This window comes from Marmota marmota, unplaced genomic scaffold, assembly GCF_001458135.2.
Source record: "Marmota marmota marmota unplaced genomic scaffold, marMar, whole genome shotgun sequence".
Classification (NCBI taxonomy): domain Eukaryota; kingdom Metazoa; phylum Chordata; class Mammalia; order Rodentia; family Sciuridae; genus Marmota; species Marmota marmota.
Window position 1 is genome coordinate 29194556 of NW_026000026.1, and position 27512 is coordinate 29222067.

At 38.5% G+C, this 27512-nt stretch overlaps 1 protein-coding gene across 1 annotated transcript in view; it reads left to right on the forward strand.

The window, feature by feature from the left end:
* The window catches only part of Atrn (attractin), a gene marked incomplete at its 5' end in the record, with an annotated part of 149165 nt that overhangs the window by 80165 nt on the left and 41488 nt on the right, over positions 1 to 27512 (forward strand). The window contains 11 exons of the mRNA XM_015488038.1: positions 264 to 284; positions 5227 to 5244; positions 7011 to 7260; positions 9544 to 9665; positions 10588 to 10726; positions 12258 to 12448; positions 16197 to 16416; positions 17551 to 17736; positions 18320 to 18553; positions 22814 to 22951; positions 26954 to 27047. Coding sequence (XP_015343524.1) covers positions 264 to 284; positions 5227 to 5244; positions 7011 to 7260; positions 9544 to 9665; positions 10588 to 10726; positions 12258 to 12448; positions 16197 to 16416; positions 17551 to 17736; positions 18320 to 18553; positions 22814 to 22951; positions 26954 to 27047 — 1613 coding nt within the window. The remainder of the gene's footprint in view (positions 1 to 263; positions 285 to 5226; positions 5245 to 7010; positions 7261 to 9543; positions 9666 to 10587; positions 10727 to 12257; positions 12449 to 16196; positions 16417 to 17550; positions 17737 to 18319; positions 18554 to 22813; positions 22952 to 26953; positions 27048 to 27512) is intronic.

A 27512-nucleotide genomic window follows, 5' to 3' on the forward strand; every position in this document is an offset into this window, starting at 1 on the left:
AAAAAAAAAAAAAAAAAAAGTTCTTGCCTAGGCCAGTTTCATGGAGCTTTCACCCTGTTTTCTTCCAGTGGGTTTTTTAAAGTTGTAGATGGACACAATAACTTTATTTTATGTATGTATTTTTATGTAGTGATGAGGATTGAACCCAGTGTCTCAACACGTGCTAGGCACTGAGCCACAACTCCAGCCCTTCTTCTAGTAGGTTTTGTTGTTGTTGTTATTTTGGTACCAGGGATTGAACTCATGGGCACTTGACCACTGAGCCACATCCTCAGCTCTATTATGTATTTTAGTTAAGAGACAGGGTCTCACTGAGTTGCTTAGCACCACTTTTACTGAGTCTGGCTTTGAACTCGTGATCCTCATGCCTCAGCCTCCTGAGCTGCTGGGATTACAGGAGTGTGCCACCAGCTCTTTTATTAGTTTCATGATTTTTAAAATACATTTTAAAAGACTTTAAGTCTTTTAATGCATTTTGAGTTGATTTTTTGCATGAGTATAATTTCATTCTTTTGCTTGTGGATATCTGATCTTTAGTTGAATTCTATTATGGTGGTCAGAGAACACATTTTATTTTCTATTTTGATAAATATTTATTGGGATTTTTTTATGATCTAGTATATTTATTATCTGTCTTGGAGAATGTTCCATGGGAGATTGCATATGTTGCTTTTATTGGGTAGAGTGTTGTTTAGATAAGAGGTCAAGTTGGTTAACCATGTTGCTCAAGTGCTATGTCCTCCAATATTGAGAGTAGAATATTGAAGTCTCCAACAGTTATTGTTCTTGTAGTATTTCTTATAAGGCAGGTCTGCTAACAAGTCTTTTAGTGTTTATCTGATAATATTTTTATTTTAGCTCCATTTTTGGAGGATAGTTTTGTCAGAGCATTGTTGCTTTCTACACTTTCCCTATGTCTTCCTTTGCCTTCTAAGCTCCATTGTCTTTTTTTAAAATATTCTTTTAGTTGTTGATAGACCTTTATTTTAATCATTTATTTATATGTGGTGCTGAGAATCAAACTCAGAGCCTCACACATGTGAGGCAAGCACTCTACCACTGAGCCACAATTCCAGCCTCTCCATTGTTTCTTAACTGATAATCTTAAGGCATTCTCTTATCTGATGAATTGTTTTACTTTTGTTGTCTTCACATTGTCTCTTAGTTTTGAGCTTTCAGTTTATGATGTGTTGAGATATGGGTCTTTTTGTGTTTGTCTTACTTGGAAGGAATTGAACTTTATGGATGTATGGACTAATCTTTTTCAAATTTGGAAATTTTTCAAACATTATTTCTTTAAGTGTATTTTTTTTCCTTACTCCTCCTTGTGGAATTCTGTTATGTAGATATTGGTATGCTTGAAAGAATTCCACAGGTCCCCGTGGCTTTGTTAACTTTTTTTTTTAGTATTTTATTCCTTTCTTTTCTTCAGATTATATCATTAAATTAATCTATCTTTTTTCTTTTATGTGGTGCTGAAGATGGAACCCAGGGCTTTGTGCATGTTAGTTTGGGCATGCTAGGCAATTGATCTACTACCACAAGCTTCATCCCCAGCCCTACTGATGTATTTTTTTTTAATATATTTATTTTATTTTTATGTGGTGTTGAGGGTCGAACCCAGCACCTCGCGCATGCCAGGCGAGTGCGCTACCGCTTGAGCCACATCCCCAGCCTCCTAGTAATGTATTTTTAAGATGGCTATTTTTTTCCTCTACCAGCTCAAATCTGTTGTTGAGTAACTGTAGTGAATTTTTGTTTTACATAATTGTATTTTCAATTCCAAGATTTCCATTTCTTCTTCTCCTTCTCCGTACTGGTGATTGAACTCAGGGACACTCAATTACTGTGCCACTCCCCAGCCCTATTTTGTATTTTATTTAGAGACAGGGTCTCACTGAGTTGCTTAGCACCTCGCTATTGCTGAGGTTGTCTTCGAATTCATGATTCTCCTGTTTCAGCCTCCAGAGCCACTGGGATTATAGGCATGCGCCACTGTGCCCAGCTCCATTTATTTAATTTTTTTTAAAAAATATTTTTTAGTTGTAAATAGATATGATACCTTATTTAAAAAAATTTTAATTGTAGATGGACACAGTACCTTTATTTTATATATTCATTTTCATGTGGTGCTGAGGATTGAACCCAATGCCTCCCACATGCAAGGCAAGTGCTCTGCTGCTGAACTACAACCCCAGCCCTCTATTTATTCTTTTTTTTTTTTAATATTTTTTTAGTTGTCAATAGAGCTTTATTTTATTTATTGATATGTGGTGCTGAGAATCGAACCCAGAGCCTCACACATGCTAGGCAAGCACTCTGCCACTGAGCCACAATCCCAACTCCTCCATTTATTCTTTATAATTTTAATTTATGTCTCTTTATTGGTATTCTCTATCTGTTGAGTCATTAATGTCATACTTTCATTTAATTTTTTTAGACATAGTTTTTAAGTTCCTTAAAAATACATAATAGCTACTTTGAAATCTTTGTCTCCTGAGACAAACATGTGGAACCCCACAGAGGTAGTTTTTGTTGACTTAATTTTCTTCTGTATGGGTCACAGGTTTTAATTTTTTTGCACATTTTGTTGAAAACTAAATATCTTAAAACAATAAATGGTAAGAAAACTGATCAGATTGTGATTTTTGTCACCATCATCACTGACAACTGTTGCTGTTTATATAAGGTACTGTGTGTTCTGTTCTGTCTCCCCAAACAGGGTGCCACTGCTGATTTCTCTGATTAGTCGTTTTTTCTTGTTTTTAAATTAAGGTCCAACTTGCTCTGGAGTGCCCCTAGATCAGCTTAGTATTCAGCCAATGATTTCTCAATGGTTTTGCTAAAATGCTTAAATGCTTTCAGCTAATAAGACTCCAATATTCAAAGTTCTAGAAGTTTATAAGTTTACCCTGGTTTTTACTATATGGCTAGTGCTGCCTTTTTCATTATTATCTGCAAGTTCTTGAAGCCTTGTGTAGACGCGTACTACTGGAGATGTGAAATTTTATTAAAGCACCCTGAAGGAGAATTGGGCTTGATTTAAAACTCTTAAAACCTTGATTCTGGCCAGGTGCACTGGTGTACTCCTATAATCCTAGCTGCTCTGGAGGCTTAGGCAGAAGAATTACAAAATCAAGCCCAACCCGGGCAACATAGAACCCTATCTTGAAAAAATAAAAAAGCCCTTGACCCTTGACTTCAGGAGGACTTTCACTTCTGGAGCTTCTCCCACTGAAATGTGTAAAGCAAGAACTGGAAAGATAATGAGGAAACATTGGACAGAAACTAAGAGATGAATCCAGCTGGGGCAGCAGAGAGCTGGAGCTGAATTTTGGGCTGATTTCCAGACTGAAGGATCAGGGGCCAGAAGTATTTTTGTTTGTAATAGATGCTAAATGGTTATTTCTGAGTGAATAAGTAAATGGATAGCATGATTTGGGCCTTGTTCTTTTTAGAGACAGATAATATAAATAATCATATTAAGTTTTTAGGCTAAAAACAAAATTAAACTGAAGAGATCATATGCAGAAAAGAACGGGCCCATTTGTAATATTAGTATTAGAAATGTAATGTTATCCTTGAAATGGAAGAGATTTAAGCAAAATTCTTTTTTCCTAAAAGGATGTTAAAACTTTTTATTGTGAAAATTTGAACGATATAAAGAAGTAGAGATAATAGCATAATTAAGCCCCATGTGCCCCTTACTCTACATTAGCAGTCATCAATCTGTGGCCATCCTGAACCTGTCCATCTTACTTGGAAGCAATTTTCTAGCACAATAGGATTTCACAAGTAAATATTTTAGATTACAGTTGGTTTTCATTATTCACAGTGGTTATGTTCTGCACACAATGAATTAGTGAATATTGACTCTCTGCTCGTACGGGACATTAGGTTTCTGCAAGCCGCCTTAGCACATTTTCCTAAACTAGTCAATATGTTAACCCTGTTCAGTGTGTGTTTCTCTTTAAATACAATATATTGCCTATTTCTTACCATTGAGCTTGCGGTCAATAGCACTTCGACTCACGTCTAAACAAAATTTCTAACACACATATTTCCTCCACAAAGGCACATCACGGCTTAAAACAGGAGACAGCACTTGAGCACTGCACTAGGGGTTGTAAACAATGAAATCACTAGCATAAAGTAAAGCACAAAAACTCAAGAAGGGGGCACTAAAACCATGAAAGGGACACTTGTTACAGTATGAGAGCTGAGACAAGAAGTCAGAGCACTCCTTTGTTTGAGCTGAGCTGGGAATATGTATGTTTCACCATTCAAATGTTTCATCATTCTGCATGCACATGCCTGCAAGTGACCATAAACTGCTGCAAAGTATTGATTTTGGAGTTAGGAATAAATTTTAGCACATAGGTAAATTCACAAATACAGAATCTGCAAATAATGAGAATTGACTATTTTTCATTAAAGACTCTTAAAACATATAAGTACTGCTGAGATTGGAGGTGCATGCATGTAATCCCAGGGTCTGTGGAGGTTGAGACAGGAGGATTGCAAGTTTGTGTTTAACCTCAGTGGCTTTAGCAAGGCCCTAAACAACTTAGACCCTATTTCAAAATAAGTAATAGAAAAGACTTGGGTTATAGCTCAGTGGTAAAGCATCTGGGTTTTACTCTCCAGTACGCCTTCCCAGAAAAAAAGAAGGAAAAAAACCCTAACCAAAACAAAACAAACAAACAAATAAAAACCCCCCCAAAACAAACAAACAAAAAAACCCTACAACTAGTATACTTAAAAATTATAACACTTAAAAATTAATAGTTCTTTAACATAATCAGTGTTCATTTCATATTCAAGTTTCTGAATTGTCTTATAATTCTTTTAAAATTTAGCTTGTTGAAATGAGGATCCAACTTAAATCACTAAATTAAAACCATTAAAATATGTTCTTTTTCTTAATTACAGGCTCCTTGCCTGTCATGTTTCCATTTATTTGCTAGACACTGTGTTGTGTATCCTGTAGAGTTTCTTATAGTCCAGATTTTGATGGTTGTATCCCCATGCTTTCAAATACATGTTGGTATCTCTCCTGACCTTCCTGCAAATTAATGCAGTCAGATTCACTTTAGGATTACAACAAGATTACTTCATAAGATTGATTATTTTCCTTTATTTGAAAATTTCAAAATAATAGACTGATTTCTCAGCATTGTCCAAAGATGACAGTTGGGTTCATGGGCATGTGTTATTGAATTTAAGGATTTAAAAATATTTGGTGTGTTGTACCAAGTCCTTTATAGTTCTTATTCTTATTAAATTTCAAACATTTTCTATCTGTAGCCAGGGAGCATCCCTTCATGGTAGCTCTTGAATCTTTCTGACACTACATAGTCTTTCTCATACTGAAAATATTGTCCACATTCATTGTGAACATTTACTGACCCAGGCACACATTGGGTTTTTCTCTAAAAAGTTCTGATATGGACCGGCAGGGTCTAAGTCATAGTCCTAATCATTACTATTGTGTTGGTCATTTAAGAAGACCAGTTAAAGAAACACTGTGTTTCTGTGTGTGAGCTCTTCCATCTCTCAATAGATAAACTGCTACACACTTTACATACTTTTTTTAAAAAAACTTTTTTATTAGTTGCTCAAAACATTACAATGGTCTTGACATATCATACATTTGATTCAAATGGGGTACATACTTTTTTCTGCATGGCTTCCTCCCCGCATAACAGTTGGAGATAATGCCGTAGCAGTATACAGAAATCTTCCTCATTTCTTTTTACATCTGTGTAGTATTTCATCATGTTGTTGCATCAGAGTTTAATACATTCCCAATAGATTTTGGAGTGTCGGAATATTTTTCCTATTTTTTAATGATGTAGTTAATTACCTCACATGTGTTTTTGCTATTGAATCTTTGTGATAGACTTCTAGAATGTGATTTCAGATTCAGAAGGTTGATGTGTAGTTTTATTAGAAATTGCTAAATTACCTGTCTGTGGGCTTGTGCTATTTTATAAGCCCAGCAGTGTGTGAGTGTGCCTGTTGCCCCATAGCTTCATCTTTCCATTTTTTGCTCAAGTTTTGTTACGTAAGTGTGGGGTTTATTTTATTTTATTTTTTGTAGCAGGGATTGAACCAAGAGCTGCTTGACCACTAAGTGACATCACTAACCTCCCCACCCCCGGCCCTTTTCTTTTGATTTTGAGATAGGCTCTCACTAAGTTTCTTAGGGCCTCGATAAGTTACTCAGGCTGGCCTTGAACTTATGACCATTATGCCTCAGCCTCCTCTGGATCTGCTGAGATCACAGGTGTGTGACATCACGCCCAGCTTATGAGCATTAATTTGTTTTTTTCTTTTGACTAAAGTTGATCATCTTTTCATATGCTTAAAGACATATGCATGGTTTAAGTCCTCTATATAAAATTGTTTTTCTGCCTTCTGCATTTTTAAGTCATATGGAGGTTTTTCCTACTTTTAGGTTATGGAAAAGATTGCCTATTGTTTCTTCTAGAACTTATATGATTTCTTCTTTTGGATGATTCTCTGATCCATTTGGAATTTATTCTAGTACATAGAGTGAGAAAGGGATTTAGTTTAACCTTTTTTTTCATATGTTTAGTTATCTTGATACCATTTACTGAAAAGACCCACTAATTTAAGATTAATTTAATTACCCACTAATTTAATATTTAAAAAAATTTTTAGTTGTAGATGGATACAATATCTTTATATTTATTTATTTATGTGGTGCTGAGGATCGAACCCAGGGCCTCATGCCTGAGAGGCAAGTGCTCTACCACTGAGCCACAACCCCAGCCCAAGATGTCACTTTTGCATGTACAAATTTCATGGGTGATTTTTGGAACTATTCTTGATGATCAAAGGTCAGGATTAAAGGGTGGAATTTGGGAGGGAAGGGAATTATAATTTTAGAGACCTTGAAGTAATTTCTTAGAGGATTTTGTTATATAAGATTTGTCTGAATGTTGTCTACAAAGTATATCATGTATTTATAAATAATTTTTCAGCAAATTCATTATCTTCCTTTTTTCTCTAGCACCATGTATGTGTTTGGTGGTTTCAACAGTCTCCTCCTCAGTGACATCCTGGTATTCACCTCGGAACAGTGTGAAGCACATCAGAGTGAAGCTGCTTGTGTGGCAGCAGGACCTGGTGTCCGCTGTGTGTGGGACACAGGGTCGTCTCAGTGCATCTCCTGGGAGTTGGCAACTGAAGAACAGGCAGAAAAGTTAAAATCAGAATGTTTTTCCAAAAGAAGTATGTTATTCTCTTCTTAGAATTTAATTAGAAATCTCATTTGATCAGTTATTAAGAAACAGTATATGTATACTTCTTATAATCACCTTATTATCCATACTAGTTTAGTAATAACTTGTGCAAAGCCCTTCTCGGAGTTTGAGAATGTTTGTAAATATCTTTACAACAGATGAGAACAGGTTGTGTGGCTCCTTGAAGCTGTCTGTGAATGATAGGGACAAAATCTTCTTGGCATGCCATACGCTTTGTCCACCTGGCTACAGTTGGTCCAAGGCAGTGCTATCCAATGGAACTTGTTTTGATACTGGAAATATTGCATACGTGCCCTGTTCTAGTCTGGTAGCTACTTAGCCACATGGGAATATCAGACACTGGAAAGGTAGTTAGTGTGCCTTTAGGAACTGAATTTTTAACATCCTGGTTACCATATTGGATTGTGGAGGTCTGACATTAAGGATGAGATTAGGAAGGCCAACCTAGAAAAGCCTATTGTACATAGAGGAGTTGCCATCCTCACAACTGTCTTCTAGCTCTTCTAGTTGGATACAGCAGTGAGAACAAGACAGAGAGTTGCTGAGGATGAACAGTGATCCCCACTTCTAGAAGTTCCCCTCATGTTTTCTAAGCTATTTTCTTTACCCTTCCTATTTAGCTTCTTGTCCTTTTGCTCTGACATAGCACAGAACAGCTGAGTGCAGAGTGCACCTGTAATCCCAGTGGCTTGGGAGGCTGAGGCAAGAGGATCGTGAGTTCAAAGTCAGCCTCAGCAACTTAGAAGGCACTTAGTAACTCTGTCTCTAAATAAAATAAATTTTAAAAAAAGGCTGGGTATGTGATTCAGTGGTTAAGCTCCCCTGAGTGTTCAGTCCTCAGTACCAAAAAAAAAAAAGCACAGAACAACATGGTGTGAAGAAATGTGTGAGAAAGTCCTTTCTAAGTAAGAAGAATGCCTCTGCAAAGTATTTGTTCACATAAGTTAAGTAGTTGACTGAATTCCATGGCTAGCAGGATGCAGTTACTGTGGCCATTATGGTGGAGAGAGAGGCAGCTTTTATTCTCTGGGATGCTCCAAATTAATCTTGCTTAGTAAGAACACCCAGGCAACCAAGTTCATTGATGGAGAACAGAATTACCAGAACACTGTGGGATTAGTCATTGACTCCTGAAAAGGATAAAATGAGCTTTGTAATGTTTTGAACAACCAATAAAAAAAAAATAGTCTAAAGAATTAATAAAAAAAAATCAGTGAAACAGTTATTTTTAATCAAATTTTTAAAAGTTCAAATTAAATGTGCAAGTGTACATGGAAAATAATGTTGAATTATCTTAGATGATTCAGTATGAGCCCATTTCCTGTCATCTCATGTGCAGTATCAACTCCCTGTTTCACTCCACTCTGTGCAGAGGTGGTCATAATCCTTTGATGATGACAAGAGAAGGAAGAGCAACCTAAGGGGTATACTGCTGGGGCCTTTAAGAGGGTGGGCCATGGACCCTCCCATTTACTCTTTTTTTTTTTTTAAGTATTTTTTTAGTTGTAGATGGACACAACACCTTTATTTATTTACTTATTTATAATTTTTATGTGGTGCTGAGGATCAAACCCAGTGCCTCACACATGCTAGGCAAGTTCTCTACCACTGAGCCACCACCCCAATGCCCCTCCATTTACACTTTCTGGGTTTCACCATGTGCGGTGTCTAATAGGTGGTTCAGCAGATGAGGCAGCATGGTGGTGCAGCTTCTCTTTTCTGGGGTCAACAGGAAGTGCATCAGGTCTGCAGTCACCCCAGCGTTCTGCAGCTTGCATTGTGGAAATCAATGCAGCATGACTCAGTTCACACTTCCCTTGGAGTCCAGGCACTGCCTGCTGCCTGTGCTCAAAATGAGCTTTGGTGTTTGTAACTGGGAGGGATGGATTGGTCTCCTTTGTAACTTTCTTTGGCTCCTGGGCAGTTTCTGGTGTTTATTCTATTGCTAGTTGGTTTTTTCTTGGGGGGAAAAAAATATTCAAAGACTCAGTTCTATTATATGTTAGACTTGTTAAATTAACTTATCTTTGCTCTTCATTTCCTTTTTTTTTTTCTTTAAATGAAAATACTGTTTCTTCTCAGAGTGTCTCTTTCTAGGGCTTTTTTAACCTGAACATCCCAATATATTTTACTTTCAGTTTTACTGTTCAATTTACTTCCCAGCCATTGTTAGGATTTTCTTTTTTTAACCCATCTCAGATTGTGCTTAATAGAAGCTGTCACAGTTGACGAGTGTTTCTTCTCTTCTTAGCCCTTGACCATGACAGATGTGACCAGCACACGGATTGTTACAGCTGCACGGCTAACACCAATGACTGCCACTGGTGCAATGACCATTGTGTCCCTATGAACCACAGCTGCACAGAAGGCCAGGTCAGGGTCCAATTGTTAAGGATTTCAGGGGATAAAAATATCGTAATTGGGTTTAGGTGTAGGTTGAGTGTATGGCCATAAATAGTGGTCCAAATTTTTTTTAAATGGGATGTAGACTTGGATTTTATTATAGTTCAGGTTTTCTTTTTGGAAGGGATGCTGTATACATTTGGTTCAACATTCTCAGTTGCCACGGGCCTTGTTTGTGGTGAGGTAGTACTAGTGCCTGAGAACAATTTTCCCTGGGCATGGTTGTGGCTAAGTACTAGATCTTTTGTCTGAGGCTTGTAACAGCAAGCTCACTCCACCCATGTGAGATTGTTGGAGAAAGTTGGGATTTGAAGCAGGTGTGTAGTGTTCTCTAGTAGACCGAGCAAATGATAGACTTTGCCACAATCTCCTTGTCTTTTGTTATATCTTGGATCAGCATAAATTCAGTGTTCTTCATTTCCCTTTTTTTTTTTTTTTTTTACTGAAAAAGTATTTCTTCAGAGTGTCTCTTTCTAGGGCTTCAAAATCACATATGATTTTGAATATTTGGATTATAATAAAGACTTATTAAATAAGATTAAGATGACCAAGCTTTTAAAGTTTATGTAAAAGACCTTTTTTTGTCAGTTTATAAAATAGATTATTTTTGTCAGTTTACAAAATAGACTGTTCCATATTTCCATTTTACTGCTGAGAAGGTTGAGGCATGCTGTTTAAAAGAGTAGACTGCTTTCTTGCCAGGTAAAGGCATGTCTATGAACAGAACATTTTACTACAGTGTTTCTGATGCACTGCAACTTCATTAGCATCTTATTTATCTCTATTTATTTGCTTTCTTGGTTAGATATTATTGTGTTTAGTGTCCTGTTGGTCTTCAGCATGAATTATCTCTATGGATATAAAACAAAAGCTTTTGTCCACTGTGTTCTAGATCTCCATTTCAAGGTATGAGAATTGTCCCAAGGATAACCCCATGTACTACTGTAACAAGAAGACCAGCTGTAGGAGTTGTGCCCTGGACCAGAACTGCCAGTGGGAGCCTCGGAATCAGGAGTGTATTGCTCTGCCTGGTAAGCCTTGCTAGGCACCTGGAGTATGGATCCAGAACCCTTAATCTTTTGCAACCTGGGTTGAACTTAATTGGGGGGAGGACCTTATTCTATGTATCTGTCACATTTATTTGTTGTTTATTTAACTAAAATCCAATTTGTAAGTATGTACTCTTCTATTCTTTGAAATAAGTCAAACATTATCTGTTCCTCTGGAGAATGAAATGATTCTGGGTTCATGTCAGTGAACCTGCTCCTTCCCTTGACACCCACCTGGCTGTGATAACTGAGACTAGAAGTCTGTAGTCTCAGCTACCGGATTTCTGGGCACTGTATGGAAGAGTGTTACTGAACATGGGGATTTGGTTGTTGGCACCTCTTGAGGGGCTTCTCTGAGCAGAGGGAGAGGCAGATTTCTGTGTTAGCAGCAACTCTGAGGTGACCGCCAGTCCTGAGTACCTGTTTATGGAATCCTGAGGTTTAAGGTGATGACTTTGGGGTGGCCAGCCATGACGGAACCCCTGATATATTTACTCCAACCAGATGTCCAGGAATGGGGAGTTTTGTGGCACTGTGTAACAGCTGAGACATGAGCAGGCCACTTGAGCTGAACCAGGGCCCTTTTGAATGTTCTTTGGAGTAATGCAGTTCATCTTTCAGAATGGGCTTCTTGTTCATTGTTCTGAGTCTCAGACATTCATGAATAGCAAAATCCCTGGGATCTTGCCAAAAGGCATGTTCTTGTACAGGCCTGGGGTGGGGTCCTAGAGTCTTCATTTTAACTTGTCCATTCCATGCTTCAAGGAGCAAGTCTGTGTGCTCTCAAATGATCTCTTTCCTGTGGTACCTCCCAATGATCTCAGTGGCTGTTTCTGCTAATGAATATTGTTCATGGTGTCTCCAGGGTACTTTGGTTCTGATGGTGTTGCTGTTTCATTCACTGTTGAACCGGGAGTGTCCCCAGCTTCCATGCAGAATCTTAATGTGGGTTCAGCCTGATCACAAGGAACTGATTACAAAACTTGCCTTGTGTGGACTTTGGACTTTTCCTAAGATCTTACCCTCCTCATTTTTTGGTATGATTTGTGTGCTTGGGTATAACTTGTACCTGAAAATAAGGAAAAGTGCAGCATTTGAAGACTTTAGATTTATTCATTCCCAACTCATTTCCATGTTTGCAGTTCTGTACTCCACCTTTCTAATGTGCATATTCATCTGTCTGCTCTCCACATAGGAGTTAGTCTTATTTCTAATTATTCTTCTAAAAGCTCTGCCATCAATCTAGCATTTACACTAAATGGATTTTCCTCCAAGTGACTGGAGAGTTGACTTCAGAATATACTTCATGAGACCCAGTAGATAGGACTGACAAACTTATCTCTTGCATTCTATGTCTGGAAGTGAATAATGTGTCTCTTGCCCTTGCCACATTCTTAATGAAGCACCTAGAATTCAATCTCAAGGATCATTTAGGTGTTCAGGAACTTGAACTAGGAATACAGTAGTTTTGTGTAATTTCTAAAGCTGTTTTTTCTCTCCCCCTTTGTTAAAGAAAATATCTGTGGCGTTGGCTGGCATTTGGTTGGAAACTCGTGTTTGAAAATTACTACTGCCAAGGAGAATTATGACAATGCTAAACTGTACTGTAGGAACCACAATGCCTTCTTGGCTTCCCTTACAACCCAGAAGAAAGTGGAATTTGTCCTTAAGCAGCTGCAAATAATGCAGCCATCACAAAGCATGGTGAGTGAATCCTCAGAACCTAAGTGTCTCTTACCCACTTTTCTGCTGAGGGCATGACCACAGCTGGTGCATGGAAGGCTGTGGGTGACAGATGTGCTGGGAAGAGGAGGAATGCCAGGATGCGTGGCGTAGTAGATATGGCGCTACACTGTCAGTCTCTTCCTTTTTTTTTCTTTTAATATTTTTTTAGTTGTAGACAGACATAATACCTTTATTTTATTTATTTATGTATTTTTTTTTAAATTTTAATATTTATTTATTTTTTTTTAGTTCTCGGTGGACACAACATCTTTGTTTGTATGTGGTGCTGAGGATCGAACCCAGGCCGCACGCATGCCAGGCGAGCGCGCTACCACTTGAGCCACATCCCCAGCCCCAGTATTTATGTATTTTTATATGGTGCTGAGGATCAAACCTGTGCCTCACACATGCTAGGCAAACGCTCTACCAAGTGAGCTATAACCCCAACTGAAGTCTTGTCCTTAAATGCCTTTAACTTTGAAACCTTTTTAATACTTCATACATTTTCTTAGTCATATTTATTATAACATGAAAAATAATATATGAGATGTATAGTAATGTGTGTGTTTGTGCACATACTCTGGTGACATCACTGGATGATCCCTGCTTGTTTTACCTCTATAGTTTCTGCTGTGGTAGGGAGCGAGGGGGTCACAGCTAATTAGGCATCATATTTAGACATTATTTCCTTTAGATTTAAGGTATTATTCAGAACATGTTGTCACTACCACCAAGAAATATACATCTGTTTGGGTCTCTCTAGACCTGGCAGCCCAACAAGAGAGGGCATCTTCTTTTGAAGGGTTTCTGAGATCAGCAAGGCTCACGTTCTATTCCTGTCCATCCAAGCTATTGGATGATTGGATGACTTTTAGTTGTTGTTCCACAATCACATTTTGCCATTTTTAGTCCAAAGTGCAGGCCCTGTGATTATACCTTCACTTAAGCAGATATTCAGAGAACAAAGCTCTCTCAGCTAGGTAGACTGTGGTAGGGAGAAGTGTGGGGGTGATATTCTCTTGTTAAGCAGTGAGGAACTCAGGGTACCACTTCACTGGGTGAAACTGGCTTTATCTAATGTGAATAAAGTATGGAATGTGGCCTGGGTCCTGGCTCTGTGTATCACATAAAAGGGCATTCTGAGATAGGGAGGGAAGAGGTGCCCTGTGTTTTACTCTCTCTCAGGACTTTTTTCCCAGTGAAACTTTGTTATGGTGTGGACTCTCAGATATTGGCAGCGCATGCTTAATATGCCTACCTCAGGGACCACATTTGGTATGTTATGATATTTGTAACATATTGGTATGTTATGATAGCTTTTTCTATTTTTATAATCTCCATCAGAGATTGTCTGTGTTGGTTCTGTTCTTCTCTTCCCCAGATGTTGGCCTCTCCTAGCATTTTGTCCTTGGCTGTCAGCCAGCCTTACCTATCTATGGTCATTCACTCCCTCAAGAAACGGGAGGCTCACAACTTTGCCCATAGTGCTGGTTCTCTACTGGTGACTATTAAGTCCACCTCTGTGTGAGACAATTGGTGTAGAAAGTTCCTATCATCCCAGCTGGGCACAGATGTACCTCAGTTCCCTTTCTTCTCTTCTTCAGGTGTTACAGCCCTACCAGGTTCTGGGTGGTCTAGTCTGCTACGATAGCTTTAATTAAACAGAACCCCACACTCTTGAGATAAGACAAACAGATGAGACAACTAAAGTGTAATGTGTTCCCCATAGGTTTATCTCCAGATGTGGCCCAGTCTGTAGAGCCCATGTATGAAAAAGCAAGATAGGGTAGAGGCTGTCTGGTAGAGCTGGGAGGAGATAATCCTGAAGGTGGGAAGGAGTGAAGTGGAAAGGGAAGAAGGACGGGCTCCCTGTATGTTGGTACCCTCTCATACAAGGTGTAGAGGTTGAGGGAATGGCTCACTGAGCGAGCTGCGGGTTAGTTTGTTTGGCTGGGGCAGGTTGGATGGGAGGAAGATGCTATAGCTGGGCTTCAAGAAGGGCCCACAGCCAAATCAGAGATACCTTGTCTACAATGCTAATGGCTCTGCATTTTATCAGGAAAGCAAAAAGACATTATTAAAAGACTTGTAAAATATATTAGTTATAATTTTGTTTGTTTTTAAAGGAAAATTAGAAAATTCTAATAAAAGAATGTAAGAAAACAAATATCATTTGTTAATACCACTAAAAACTCTTGGAATTTATTTATTTCAGGTCTTTTAATAGGCATGCATATTTTTCCTTCTCAAAAATGAAAATACATTGTACATGTTTTTTTCAACTGTCAAAATTAAGACTACCTTTCATTTCTGGGTTAGACATTATAAATTGATTAAAAACATTTTTTTTAAAAGTGAAATGGCAAGGAAATTTTAGGGAGTAGGAGATGAAAACCATCCAAGGTGTTCATTGCTCTTATTCTTTATAAAATCCATTGCTAAGTGGAGAAATAGAATAAAAAATACAGTAAATACCCACACCCACACCCCTCCTCCACAGAGTATTATGATTCAGCCTTAAAAAAGAAGGAAATACTGTCATTTGCAACCACATGGATAGACCTGGAGGACCTTATACTGAATGAAATAAGCTGGTCACAAAAAGACAAATACATGACTTTGCTTATGTGTAGAATTTATAAATGTCTAACTCAGGGAAGCAGAGAGTACACTGGTGGTTTTCAGGGCCTTGGGAGGTGCGGTGAGAAATGGGAACATGCTGATCAAATTGTTCAAAGTTTAGTTAAATAAGATGTTCTAGAGATCTAATGTATGCTATGGTGATAGTAGTTAATAATGGTGTATGTATACTAAATATTTCTTAAGGACATAGTTTTTACATGTTCTCATCACATACATGTACATACAGTCATACAAAGGTAAATATGAGAGGTAATGGATGTCAATTAGTTGATAGTGTCAACCATCTCACAATGTATACAATTATAAAAGCATCACACAAACTTTGGATTGTTCAGAGGGGAGTGGGAGTGGGTGGGGTGGTGGGGATGGGAAGGACTGTAGAATGAGACAGACATTATTACATATGTGTATAATTATACTACTGATGTGACTGCACCATGTACACCCAGAGGAATGAGAAGTTGTGCTCCATTTGTGTACAATGTGTCAAAATGCATTCTGCTGTCATGTAAACTAATTAGAACAAATTAAAATTTTTTTTAAAATATTTTTTAGTTGTTGATGTACCTTTATTCTTTATTTATTTATATGTGGTGCTGAGGATTGAACCCAGTGCCTCACACATGCTAGGCAAGTGTTCTGTTATTGACCCACAACCCCAGACCCCCAAAATTTAAAAAATAAAATAAAAGCATCATACAGGCTTAGCTCCTTTTCTAAGGATGGATACATTATCAATATTTTATGAATGTTGGTGAAATGACTTCATGTGTGAATGGCACTTAAGCCAGTTTAGGATAACCATCTCTTCGTAGGATTTGATGCAGAGTATAAAAATTTTGGTACTCAGTTATTACTTTGTTATGGATCTCTGTGAAAATTTTGATATTTCTTTTCTCTAAGCTATAAATTTGTCCTTTGTAAAATGGCCATATTGAAGTGGTGATCTATCCCAATGGCCGAGTTTAGAGTATAGGAAGGCTTTCCTGTACCTGTGAATATACCTAACTTAGTGGGTTTTATCAAGTAGCTTGTTTGGTCAAAACATTGATTGTTTTCATAATTATGTCTCTTTTGCCCACAGTCCAAGCTCACCTTAACCCCATGGGTTGGCCTTCGGAAGATCAATGTCTCCTACTGGTGTTGGGAAGATATGTCTCCATTTACAAATAGTTTACTACAGTGGATGCCATCTGAGCCTAGCGATGCTGGGTTCTGCGGAATCTTATCAGAACCCACTGTTCGGGGATTAAAGGCTGCAACCTGCATCAACCCCCTCAATGGCAGCATCTGTGAAAGGCCTGGTAAGGACACTGGTGATAGGCTCCAGGAAGTTTCAGAAAGGAGGCAGGTTAAGTATTGACATGCATAAAATGATCTTGAAAACAGATGGAGAGATAATTTCAGGCATATTTCAAGCAATACCTAGAATTTTAAAAGCAGAAGGAAATAGTCTGTGGCTCTACGTTGAGCCATAAGCAAAGCCAAAAATAAAATGTTACACAAAGAACCTAATATTCTGACTAGCATTGTGATTGATTGGTTTGTTGAGCACAAAGAATGTTTAGAATTGCTCTGAAGGGCAAATATCTTGGTGGCAGAAAAATGCTGTGGAAGGAAAAAAGGAAAATAAAAACCAAAGATGAGAAAAGCAAGCAAGTCACCATAAGACAGTATTCAGGAAGCTAGTGTCAGTGAGGAGGAAAATGAGGAGAGGTCTGTGACAGGAGACAGAAGCCAGTTAGAACCATGTAAGAGCTGTGGCTGAGTACTGAACCATCAAATGTTTTGAGCAGTTTCTCAGTTTGCATGTTTCTGGGGGCTAAGTTTAGGCTCCATGGTGGCAGATACAGGGGCAGCCTCTGTAGCACACAGATGGGGGCTTAACAGTAATAGGTAGAGTTGTTGGTGATTTAGTTAAAATTCTGTTCAGTTTTTGGAAGGTACTGTATTTGAGGAATGCAGAAGTATAAAAGATAATTCATAGCATTGTAGAAGTTATCTTAAAACAAGGTTTCTAAATTGTAGGTGAGCTTTTCAGCCTTTTTGAATGCAGAATGCTTTGATGAATTTAATGAATGCTGTGATCCTACTTACACTCAAATTCATAAACATAGGGTTTTACATGTTCAGGTGGATTGTAAAATTCCTTCAGGGTCCCCTTATGTAAGACTCTGCTTTTGTTGAAAGATTCTCTTGTTCTTTCACCTTTGTCCTCAATGCTCTCTGAATAGAAGGTCCATTTCCTCCCCTAGTGTGTTAATACCTTGACTAAGTAGTACATGATGGCTCCAATATGATCTGTTTTCACTGTGTCATGTAGTGCCTGAATTGAGTTCATGGCACACTGTTGGGCTACAAACCAATATTTGAAATGGCTCTGACCTTAGCTGACATAATGGGAGGTCTTAAATGTCCCTCTTGGGTTTAATTCCCAGCAAACCACAGTGCCAAGCAATGCCGGACGCCGTGTGCCTTGCGGACTGCGTGTGGGGAGTGCACCAGCAGCAGCTCTGAGTGCATGTGGTGCAGCAACATGAAGCAGTGTGTGGACTCCAACGCCTACGTGGCCTCCTTCCCTTTCGGCCAGTGTATGGAGTGGTATACCATGAGCAGCTGTCCCCGTGAGTGCAAAAGGGAGTTCTGGCACTCTTGAGTGCCTGGCATGTAGTGACAATTCTTGGCATGGTAACAGTACTTGGCATGGCATGGGACATTTTTCAGACTAGTTGGATTTGACCTTCTACTCAAGTCTTCTAGTCCTGCATGATGAGAACCTGCATACAGAATTGCACAGTGATACATGTAGTCAAGTAAATCTAAGCTGGCACACAGAATATAGAAATTAGCTTTCCAACTCCAAGGTCATATTATTCAATCCATGTAATGTTTCTACCTTTTACTCACCTAATTCATTAAATAATTGCTCTCCAGTAAAAACCTTCTGAAGTTCCTTTTGCCTCCAGCATCTTGGGATTGAGAGTGGAAGGAGTGATACCTGTTATGTGTTGGGCAAATTATTGAGCTCTTTAAATTTGTTGTCTCCTTTAAATGGTCACTATAGAGTAGTGATTTGGACTCACTGAAGTTAGTCTGTTAAAGAAAAGTTTATTTAAATGTAATGAATTCAGATATATCTATGGATTGAGGGTTTTTTTTTTTTTTTTTTGTGTGTGTGTGTGTGTGTGTGTGTATGTTTTTAAACAGCTGAAAACTGTTCAGGCTATTGCACCTGCAGTCATTGCTTGGAGCAGCCAGGCTGTGGCTGGTGTACTGATCCCAGCAACACTGGGAAAGGGAAATGCATGGAGGGATCCTACAAAGGACCAGTGAAGATGCCTCCACAGGCCTCTGCTGGAACTGCCTATCCACAGCCCCTTCTGAATTCCAGCATGTGTCTAGAGGACAGCAGATACAACTGGTCTTTCATTCACTGTCCAGGTAAGATGCCTGCATATCCAAATTCAAGTTATTCATTACCTGTTTATAAAGAATACAAACTTGAAAGCTACACCATTCATATGAATTTCTTTTAAGTGAAAAATATAAGTTAACACACCATTTTAGGAGAAAAGATAGTTTCATTTAAAAATAGTTTTAATGTCAGTTAACAAAAATATTGAGGAAATTCATGTAAGTTATCTTACTAACTTTTCTTATAAAATAATATGTGCTTTATAAAAATATTATACCTGTATACAAAATAAAACCTGGAGTCCCCCTCTCCTCAGTTTTTTTTAAATTTTTTTTTTTTTTTTTTAGTTGTAGATGGTCACAATACCTTTATTTGTATTATTTATTTTTTTATGTGTGGCTGAGGATCAAACCCAGTACCTCACACATACTAGGTGAGCACTCTATGAATGAGCCACAACCCCAGCCCCCACTCAGGTCTTTATAAATACTTTTTCAGAATTTAATATAGATACTTCCAGACATATTCATTTATATATTTTAATATAAAATATACTTTTTATATTTTTATGTACTATACTAGGGATATTATATTTACTGCTTTATAATTTTCTTTTTACATAAAAACACATCATGGACATTTTTAAAAAAACAACTCTTTTTACTGGAAGAGTTAATTAATTGCCAAGAATTCTTTAAATTTTGATAGAATTCACCAGTGAAATCATCCAATCTTGGGCCTTTCTTTGTGCTAAGATTTTAAATTATTTGATCTCTTTACTTGTTATAAGTCTATTCAGAATTTCTGTTTCTTCTTGAGTCAGTTTTAATACCTGTGATTTTTAAAGAATTTGTTAGTTTCATCTGTTTTCAAATTTGTTGAAATATGGGTCATAATATTTTCTTACACTCAACTTGTTAGCCTTGTGTATCCTCCTTATAATCTATTGAGGATTGTTTTCACATGTCTAATTTTATTTCACATATCCTTTTTCTTTTTATAAGTGCTCTAAATTTTGTGAGGGTATTTTTAGAGCTTGATTTCTTTTGTGGATTCAATTATTTAAGCCTCTTTAAATATACTAAAATTAGTATTTTTTATTCTCTTTTGTTTCTTCCATTAAGCCCTCTTTCAGGGTTATTTTATTATTATTTTTTTGAGTATTTATCCTGCAGTTGCATGTGGTTAGAGCATTTTCTTAAAATTTTGAATCCTTAAGATTGATTTGCATTTGTAATTGACCATGTAAATTTATCAGTATTGGTTAGCAGTGGTGTTTATTGAACTGTTGTGAAGGTGTGGGATGAGTTCCTAAGGGAGCAGCCAGCTACCCTCAGGACATTTTTTTTTTTTAAAGATGGACACAGGACTTTTATTTATTTGTTTTTATGTGGTGCTGAGGATTCAGTGCCTCATGCATGCTAGGCAAGCACTCTACCACTGAGCTACATCCCTATCCCCAACCTCAGGACTTTTTTTTTTTTTTCCAGTTGTAGATGGATACAATATATTTATTTTTATTTATTTATCTTTATGTGGTGCTGAGGATTGAACCCAGTGCATGCTTGTGAGGCAAGCGCTCTACACTGAGCTACAACCCCAGCCCAACCTCGGGACTTTTTAGCTCTGGTCTGCTTTTACAGCTGTTGAATGGTTTGTGCTCCTCTCTCAGAAGCAGTGGACCCAGGTCAGAAGCAGTGGACCCAGGTGCCTGGATACATTTGGCACAATCATGGTTGTGCCCGTGCCTCTACCATTTGGTGTTCTGGCAACCTAAAGATAGCTGATATATTGCCTTGATATTTTTCTGACCCTACACTCTCCTTCTTTCTCACCCCTGTTCCACCCAGAACTATTCTTTCCCACTGTTGCCCCTGAACCCACACCTCAGCCAGCTGAGGAACTGATACAGAGCAGGTCATGTGCCATTTCTGTTGCCTACCAGTCTGCTGAGGCCTCCTTTGCTTCCAGCCTCCACTGAGTTTTTCAGGTGTCCACTAGTAAAGTTCATCTAGTCAGATTGGCAGTACCTTCCTTTTCTTACCTTAAGATACAGGTGTCTCAGTTCTTTTCTTTCTGATTGGCCCATTCTGCTTTATAATTTCTAGACATTCCTGAATACTTCAGCAGTGTCTCTCAGTACTTCTAATAGTACCTTTCTCTTCTATTTCACACTTCCGCTGATTTAGCACTCTTTTTCACTTTTTTCCCCCATGTAATTCAGTGGTATTTTGAAAAGGAAGAAGGAAGCATTTTCTGTATCTTTTGTTCTTGAACCAGAATAGAGGTTTTTTTCATACATAATTTTTAGGTAATTTTATACATGTATTGTACTTTACCCTTTGCTCATCTTCATGGGAACAAAATGCATATCCTACATATCTTAAGTAATTGTGGTACAATATTTTAAGTTTTACACCTCAAGTACCTACATAGATGGTGTAGCTAACAGGTGAGTAAATAGAACATGTGCAAGGATATAGAAATTTTTCAGGATGTGAGAAAACCACCTCATGTTGATGAACCAAAATCTAAAGAATCAGAGATTGTGGTTACAGTGGTGCAGGTTGTACCTTATGTGAACATTCCCATGTTCTGCAGTGCACAGCCTGCATAGCTGTCTCAAGCAGTCTTTGAGAGGTCAGGGTTTATATGCCATGTCAATCAGGAGCCTTAGTAATCTCTGCTCTGGAAATGCTTATATGTAAAGTTGGTTATTTTTCTAATTTGAAAGCAAACAAAATATTAGAACTTGAGGGGATGGTTAAATAAGTGCTATAATTCATAAAAATCATCATCAAGTTTTGTTCATGATAGATTAAATGTAAAATAATTTTGATCTAAGTTTAAAAACTCAAAATTGAATATTAATATCAAAACTACAAAATTGTATAGAAAAATGCTGGAAGGAGAATATTTAACAGTTGCATAATACATGTTGTTTTTAATCAGCACACACAACTTCTCCAACATAGTCCACATTTTATGTTGTAAAGCAAATGTTAATGAATTTTAAAAAATGAATTAATTGCTGACATCTTATCAGATCATAATGAAATGAAATTATGATTCAAATGCAAGAAAAACTGCAAAAATTACACAATAAATGGATATGAACCAATATACTTTTGAATGGAAACCGGGACATTGAATTAATCATAAGGGAAATGTTTAAATTCCTAGGGTAAAATGAAAATGGAACCTATGGGACAATGCAAAAGCAGTTATAAGAGAGAAGTTTATAGTTGTAAAGTCCCACATTAGAAAAACAGAGTGATCTCAAATAAACATCCTAATGATGCGCCTCAAGGACTTAGAAATTAGAACAAACAATATAAACTCAATGGAAGGAAAGAAATAATAAGGATCAGAATGGAAATAAAATAAATTATATAAGTATAACACAAAAGATCAGTGAAACAAAGTGTTGGTTCTTTGAAAAAAATAAACAAATTCAGAAACCCTTAGCCAAACTAACCAAAAGAAAGAGAAGACCCAAACTAAAAAAAGTTAGCGACAAAAAAGGGGATGTTATAACACATACCACTGAAATTCAGAGGATTATTAGGGACTATTTAAAAAACTATACGCCAATAAACTGAAAAATCTGGAAGAAATGGACAAATTTGTAGATACGTATTACCTATCAAAATTGCACCAAAATATGTAAATATCATAAATAGAGACATAACAAGCAATGAGATTGAAGCAGTAATAATCTCCCAAAAACAACAACAAAAAAAGCCAAGGACAAGATGATTCACAGTTGAATTTTACCAGACTTTTAAAGAAGAATTAATACAAATACTTCTCAAACTAATTCATAAAATGAAAAGGGAAAGAACTCTTCCAAATTCATCCTATAAAGCCAGTGTGTAACTTGCTACCAAAACCAGATAATGACATAATATATAAGAAAATTACAGATTGAGGGCCTTAATATCTCATTTTTCTGCAATAACTTGGTTTTGACAGTTTGGTCTTATTTCTCAAATTAGTTTCTGGTGGGTAAGTTTTGATGATTTTTTTCTGTTTTTGTTATTTGTTTTGTTTTGAGACAAGTTTTGCTGTGTTGTGCAGGCTGGCCTCAAGCTCCTGAGCTCAGGAGATCTTTCTGCCTCAGCCTTCCCAATAGCTGGTATTATAGGCAAATACCCCCATGCCCAGCTAGTTTGATGATTTGAGTTTTAGAGGCATTGGGAACTTACAGATGCAGATAAATTTCATGGAACTCCCTGAACCCAGTTCTGCCATGATAGAGGCTCCTAAAATCCTTTTCCTTTCAGCTTGCCAGTGCAATGGCCACAGCAAGTGCATCAACCAGAGCATCTGTGAGAAGTGTGAGAACCTGACCACGGGCAAGCACTGCGAGACCTGCATATCTGGCTTCTATGGTGATCCCACCAATGGAGGCAAATGCCAGCGTAAGTAGTGTGGGTCAGACTTGCTGAGTGCAAGTCAGGTGGAACACAGGACTTCTCTGACTTGAGTACCTAGGAGGAGAAAAGCCACTTGGCTTTGGATGCTGCATTTCTTTTTAAGTCATATTGTCAGGAGCTCAGCTGAGTTGGAAGAGAAAGGTGAACTGTTGGATGTGAGAGTAGCCTGGTGAAGCAGCAGCTCAACAGTGAAAGAGTTAAACCCTTAACCACACTGAGCCATGGGATAAGCAAGGGGCCCAAACCAGAAAAATGCTGACTTCCCCATTTCCATCTTCCCTGTTGGAACAGTGCAGCAATGGAGAGTCGGAGGCTCAGCGCTGGTGGTCAGCGGCTCCCCATGGAGGGCACCTTCCCAGCGATAGTGTAGACCCTGAGGCTGTGGGGAGGGAGGGAGTAAGGACTGGGAGTGGGGAAGTCCTGGGCTCTGAGTCAGAGTGAAGAAAGTATTTTCAGACCCCCCACCCCAGCCCCCTTAAATAAGCCTCAGCAGAGGCCCTGAAGCCAACCTGTGCTGGAGGCTTTGGAGGAAGACCTGTGGGAATGAAGGTGCACGTGAGGAGTGACTGGCTGGAGGCCCAAGTCCTTGACTGCACCTCCTACAGAGACTGAAATACTTGGCTGTGCCCTGAGTTTGCTGAGAGGAGGGCAGCTGTCCCCTGAGGCCACTACATCAAGCCTCTGGTTAGGCCTGAAAAACCACACACAGGTTTTAAACCAGGAGCTGCACTCAGCCCTTCTAGTGTATTTTAAAGATTTCAGTAGTCCCATGTTTCCTCATTCATGGTAGATGAAGCATACAAGTGGTAATCTAAATGGTTGGAATATTACAACCATTTTATTGTTAGAATCTAAATTGTTTTTTAAAGGGAAATGTATAATCAATGAACTGATTTTGGATTTGTTCTAGTTTCCAACTGAAAATTATTACGAGACTATCCTCTTCCCCTTGCCATCTGATTTTGGAGGTTGAACCCAGGGGTGCCTTATCTTTGAATGACAACTCCAGACATTTTTAGTTTTTGAGACAGAGTCTCACTGAATTGCCCAGACTGGCCTTAACATTGCAGTTTTTTGGCTTCTGCCTCCTGAGTTGGTGGAATTACAGACGTGCACCATTGTACCTGGCTATTAGAGTAGTCTTCTAGTTGAAAGAATCCTCAAGTTCTGAATGGGAAAAATAAATAAGAAAGGACATCTCTACTTTCTCCTCATATTCCACCTCCAGGCTTCTTTTTATGACACTTCAGAATCTCATCCCAGGCAAGCCAAGATAGAGTGGCAGTCTAGCTATTTTGTCTGTCCCTTCAACTCCCTGGAGTTCAGTTTTCTCATCTGTTTTTTTTGTTGTTGTTGTTGTTGTAGTTGTTGTTATTTGTTTGAGGAAATGTCTAGTTATGATGCTTAGGTTATCCCCAAACTCTTGGGCNTTCATACATGTATTTTGTATAATGATGGCCGTCTCCTTCCACCATCCTTGCTATTCCCCTTCTCCCTCCCTCCCTTTCCCTCCCACCCTTATTCCCTATCTAGAGGTAATCTTCCTCCCCTGCTCTCCCTCCCTACCCCACTTTGAGTCACCCCCCTTATATCAGAGAAAACATTCGGCATTTAGTTTTTTGGGATTGGCTAACTTCACTTAGCATAATCTTCTCTAATGCTATCCATTTCCCTGAAAATGCCATGATCTTATTCTTTTTTAGTGCTGAGTAATATTCCATTATGTATAAATGCCACATTTTTTTTTATCCATTCATCCGCTAAAGGACATCTAGGTTGGCTCCACAGTTTAGCTATTGTGAATTGTGCTGCTATAAACATTGATGTGGCTGTGATGTGGTGTTGAGGATCAAACCCAGTGTCTCAGCATGTTAGGCATGTGCTGTACCACTGAGCTACACCCCAGCTCCCCTTTTACTCTTAAATAAAGTGTCTTGTGCAGATTAAAAGTGTTCAGTAAAAACATTTATAGGTGAATACACTTAATCTATTTGATAGTAATCAAAACATAACATTTCTGAGGAGTAAATGTGTACAAAGCTTTGTGCTGACAGCCTTTGGAGGCAAAGGGATCTTTATCATCTCCAAGGTTACATAGCCTGCCCAAGATCTCACAGATGTGCATAAGCTGGAACCTCATTCAGTAGTGCTGACCTTAACTACTGACTTGGTTGTATCTCCAAGCAAACATCCCCATATCTGCAACTACTATCTAGAAAAATCAAATTTTCCTCTGTGACATCTATAGGGCTTTAGTATACTGTTCTAGAACTTACAGATTGCTTTATTTTCTAGATACAATACAAGTATAGTTTTTAAAATACTGAATGATACCAAGTCTTCAGTGTATTTCCTCTTATAATGGTGTAGTCCTTAGCTAAGGATAGCAGCTATGATGTATTGAGGTCATGTTTCAGGTGGCATACACTTTATCCATTTAATAGTAATCAAAACATAACACTTCTGAGGGGTAAATGTGTACAAAGCTTTGTACTGACAGTTTTTGGAGACAAAGGGACCTTTGTCATCCCCGAAGTCACATAGCCTGCCCAAGATCTCACAGCAACCCTTTTAGATAGGTGCTATTATTAGCCTCATCATATAGACAAGGAAGAAGACTCAGAAAGGCTAAGTAGCATGCCTAGAATTCCAGAAGGGCTAAGGTGGAGGACAGTGGATTCAAACTCAGGAAAACAGACATTAGGCCTCTGCTTTTCACTAACACACTGCCCTACACACTCAGCAGAGCAAGAGTCGACACTTAATTTCTGCTCCACCATGTATTCTAGTAAACTCTGTACTGTTCTGTTTTACAGATTTTCTCTTTTCCCCCCACTTCTTGGGATTTATTTATTTATTTATTTGGTAATGGGGTTGAACTCGGGGGCACTCAACCACTGAGCCACATCCCCAGCCCTATTTTATGTTTTTATTTAGAGACAAGGTCTCCCTGAGTTGCTTAGGGTTTCATTTAAGTTGCTGAGGCTGGCTTTGAACTTGGCTGTATTTATTTTTAAACTGCACCTTTAGTCAGGCATGGTGGCACATGCCTATAATTCCAGTAGCTTGAGAGGCTGAGGCAGGTGGATTGTGAGTTCAGAGCCAGCCTGAGCAACTTAACGAGGTCCTAAACAACTCAGTGAGACCCTATTTCTAAATAAAATACAAAAAAGGGTTGGGGATATGGCTCAGTGGTTGAGTGCCCCTGGGTTTAATCCCCAGTAGCCCCCCCCCCCCACCAAAAAAAAGTATTTCTTTACTTTATTTACAGAAAATCAGGGTGTAAAGGGAAAAGTTGTTGGGCACAGAGACTTTTGCATTTATTTCAGTGGAGTATAAAATGTGTCACAGCTCATAATTAACTGTTGGGTAAAGTTAGGCAGAGGTGTGCTGAGATGGCTGTAGGAGGGACATGGGAAGATTGTTTTCTATAAAAGCAAAGGAAAAGGCAAGATAAGGTTGATGAGTGATGAAGGATCTTAAATGCTCCCCTTGCCATCGGGGGTCCCTCACTTCTGAGTCCCTGAGGGTTTTAACATGTGGCCCACTTGGAGAACATTCATCTGCTAAGGCAGAGGACAGTCTGGCCAACCTCCTCCTAGAAGGCAATCAGCAACCTGAGCATCTCCATGGGGGAAGGGACCCAGCACCCAGCTTGCTGGAAATGCATTATAAATATTCACTGAACAAATGAAAGAATCATAATACTGAGAAAGAGTGTCAGTTTTAAGGTCAAAATAGAGATTGCCTCTGCTGGTGGTGGTTCGGAACCAGCTTTATCTTTCTTACGGTCCTTTTGCTTGAATTCCTTTAATGTTGAACATTATTAGAATTAAATCATTACTTGAAAATTGTGAATCTTACTTACTAAATATTCTTTTTTTAGTGTGACTTCCTACAATCCTGATTCAGATAAAATTATTTGTTTTGGGAAAAGTCTCTGATAGTAAGCCAGATGTATCCTGTGTGCTTTTTCCTTTTCTCCAGCATGTAAGTGCAATGGACATGCCTCACTGTGCAATACCAACACGGGCAAGTGCTTCTGTACCACCAAGGGTGTCAAGGGAGATGAATGCCAGCTGTGAGTATCTGTTCTACCACCAGAGATGGCACAGGGGCTAGGAAGCTAGCCTGGGGAGCTGCCCCTTCCCTGTGCTTTGTTGCCATGGATTCTGAGTGATCCCTCCAGAGATTAGTTTGAAATTTTGCCCTTTCTGCTTCTGACAAGTCAACCCCCAAGCTTAGGGATTTTCAGTAGCAATTCTTAAAAGACTCTTTAATTCACATTTTTAAAAAAGTGTTTGATACTGACATTTCCTGGATTGCTAATCCTTTAACTTAGCAGCTACCATTAGAAATTTGCACTTTTTCTGAGGGATGGAGTTGGAAGAACTGGTGTTGAACCAGTGCTTCTTTGTGTTTCTTTGGCATTTTGTTTCTCTGATAGTGGGTGATTCTCTTGCCTTGCACACATCCCTCCTGTTCTGCCCTTCTTTTGGTGAAGTGTGTTTATCATCTTCAAGGGGAAGGCTTCAAGTCTCTGTCC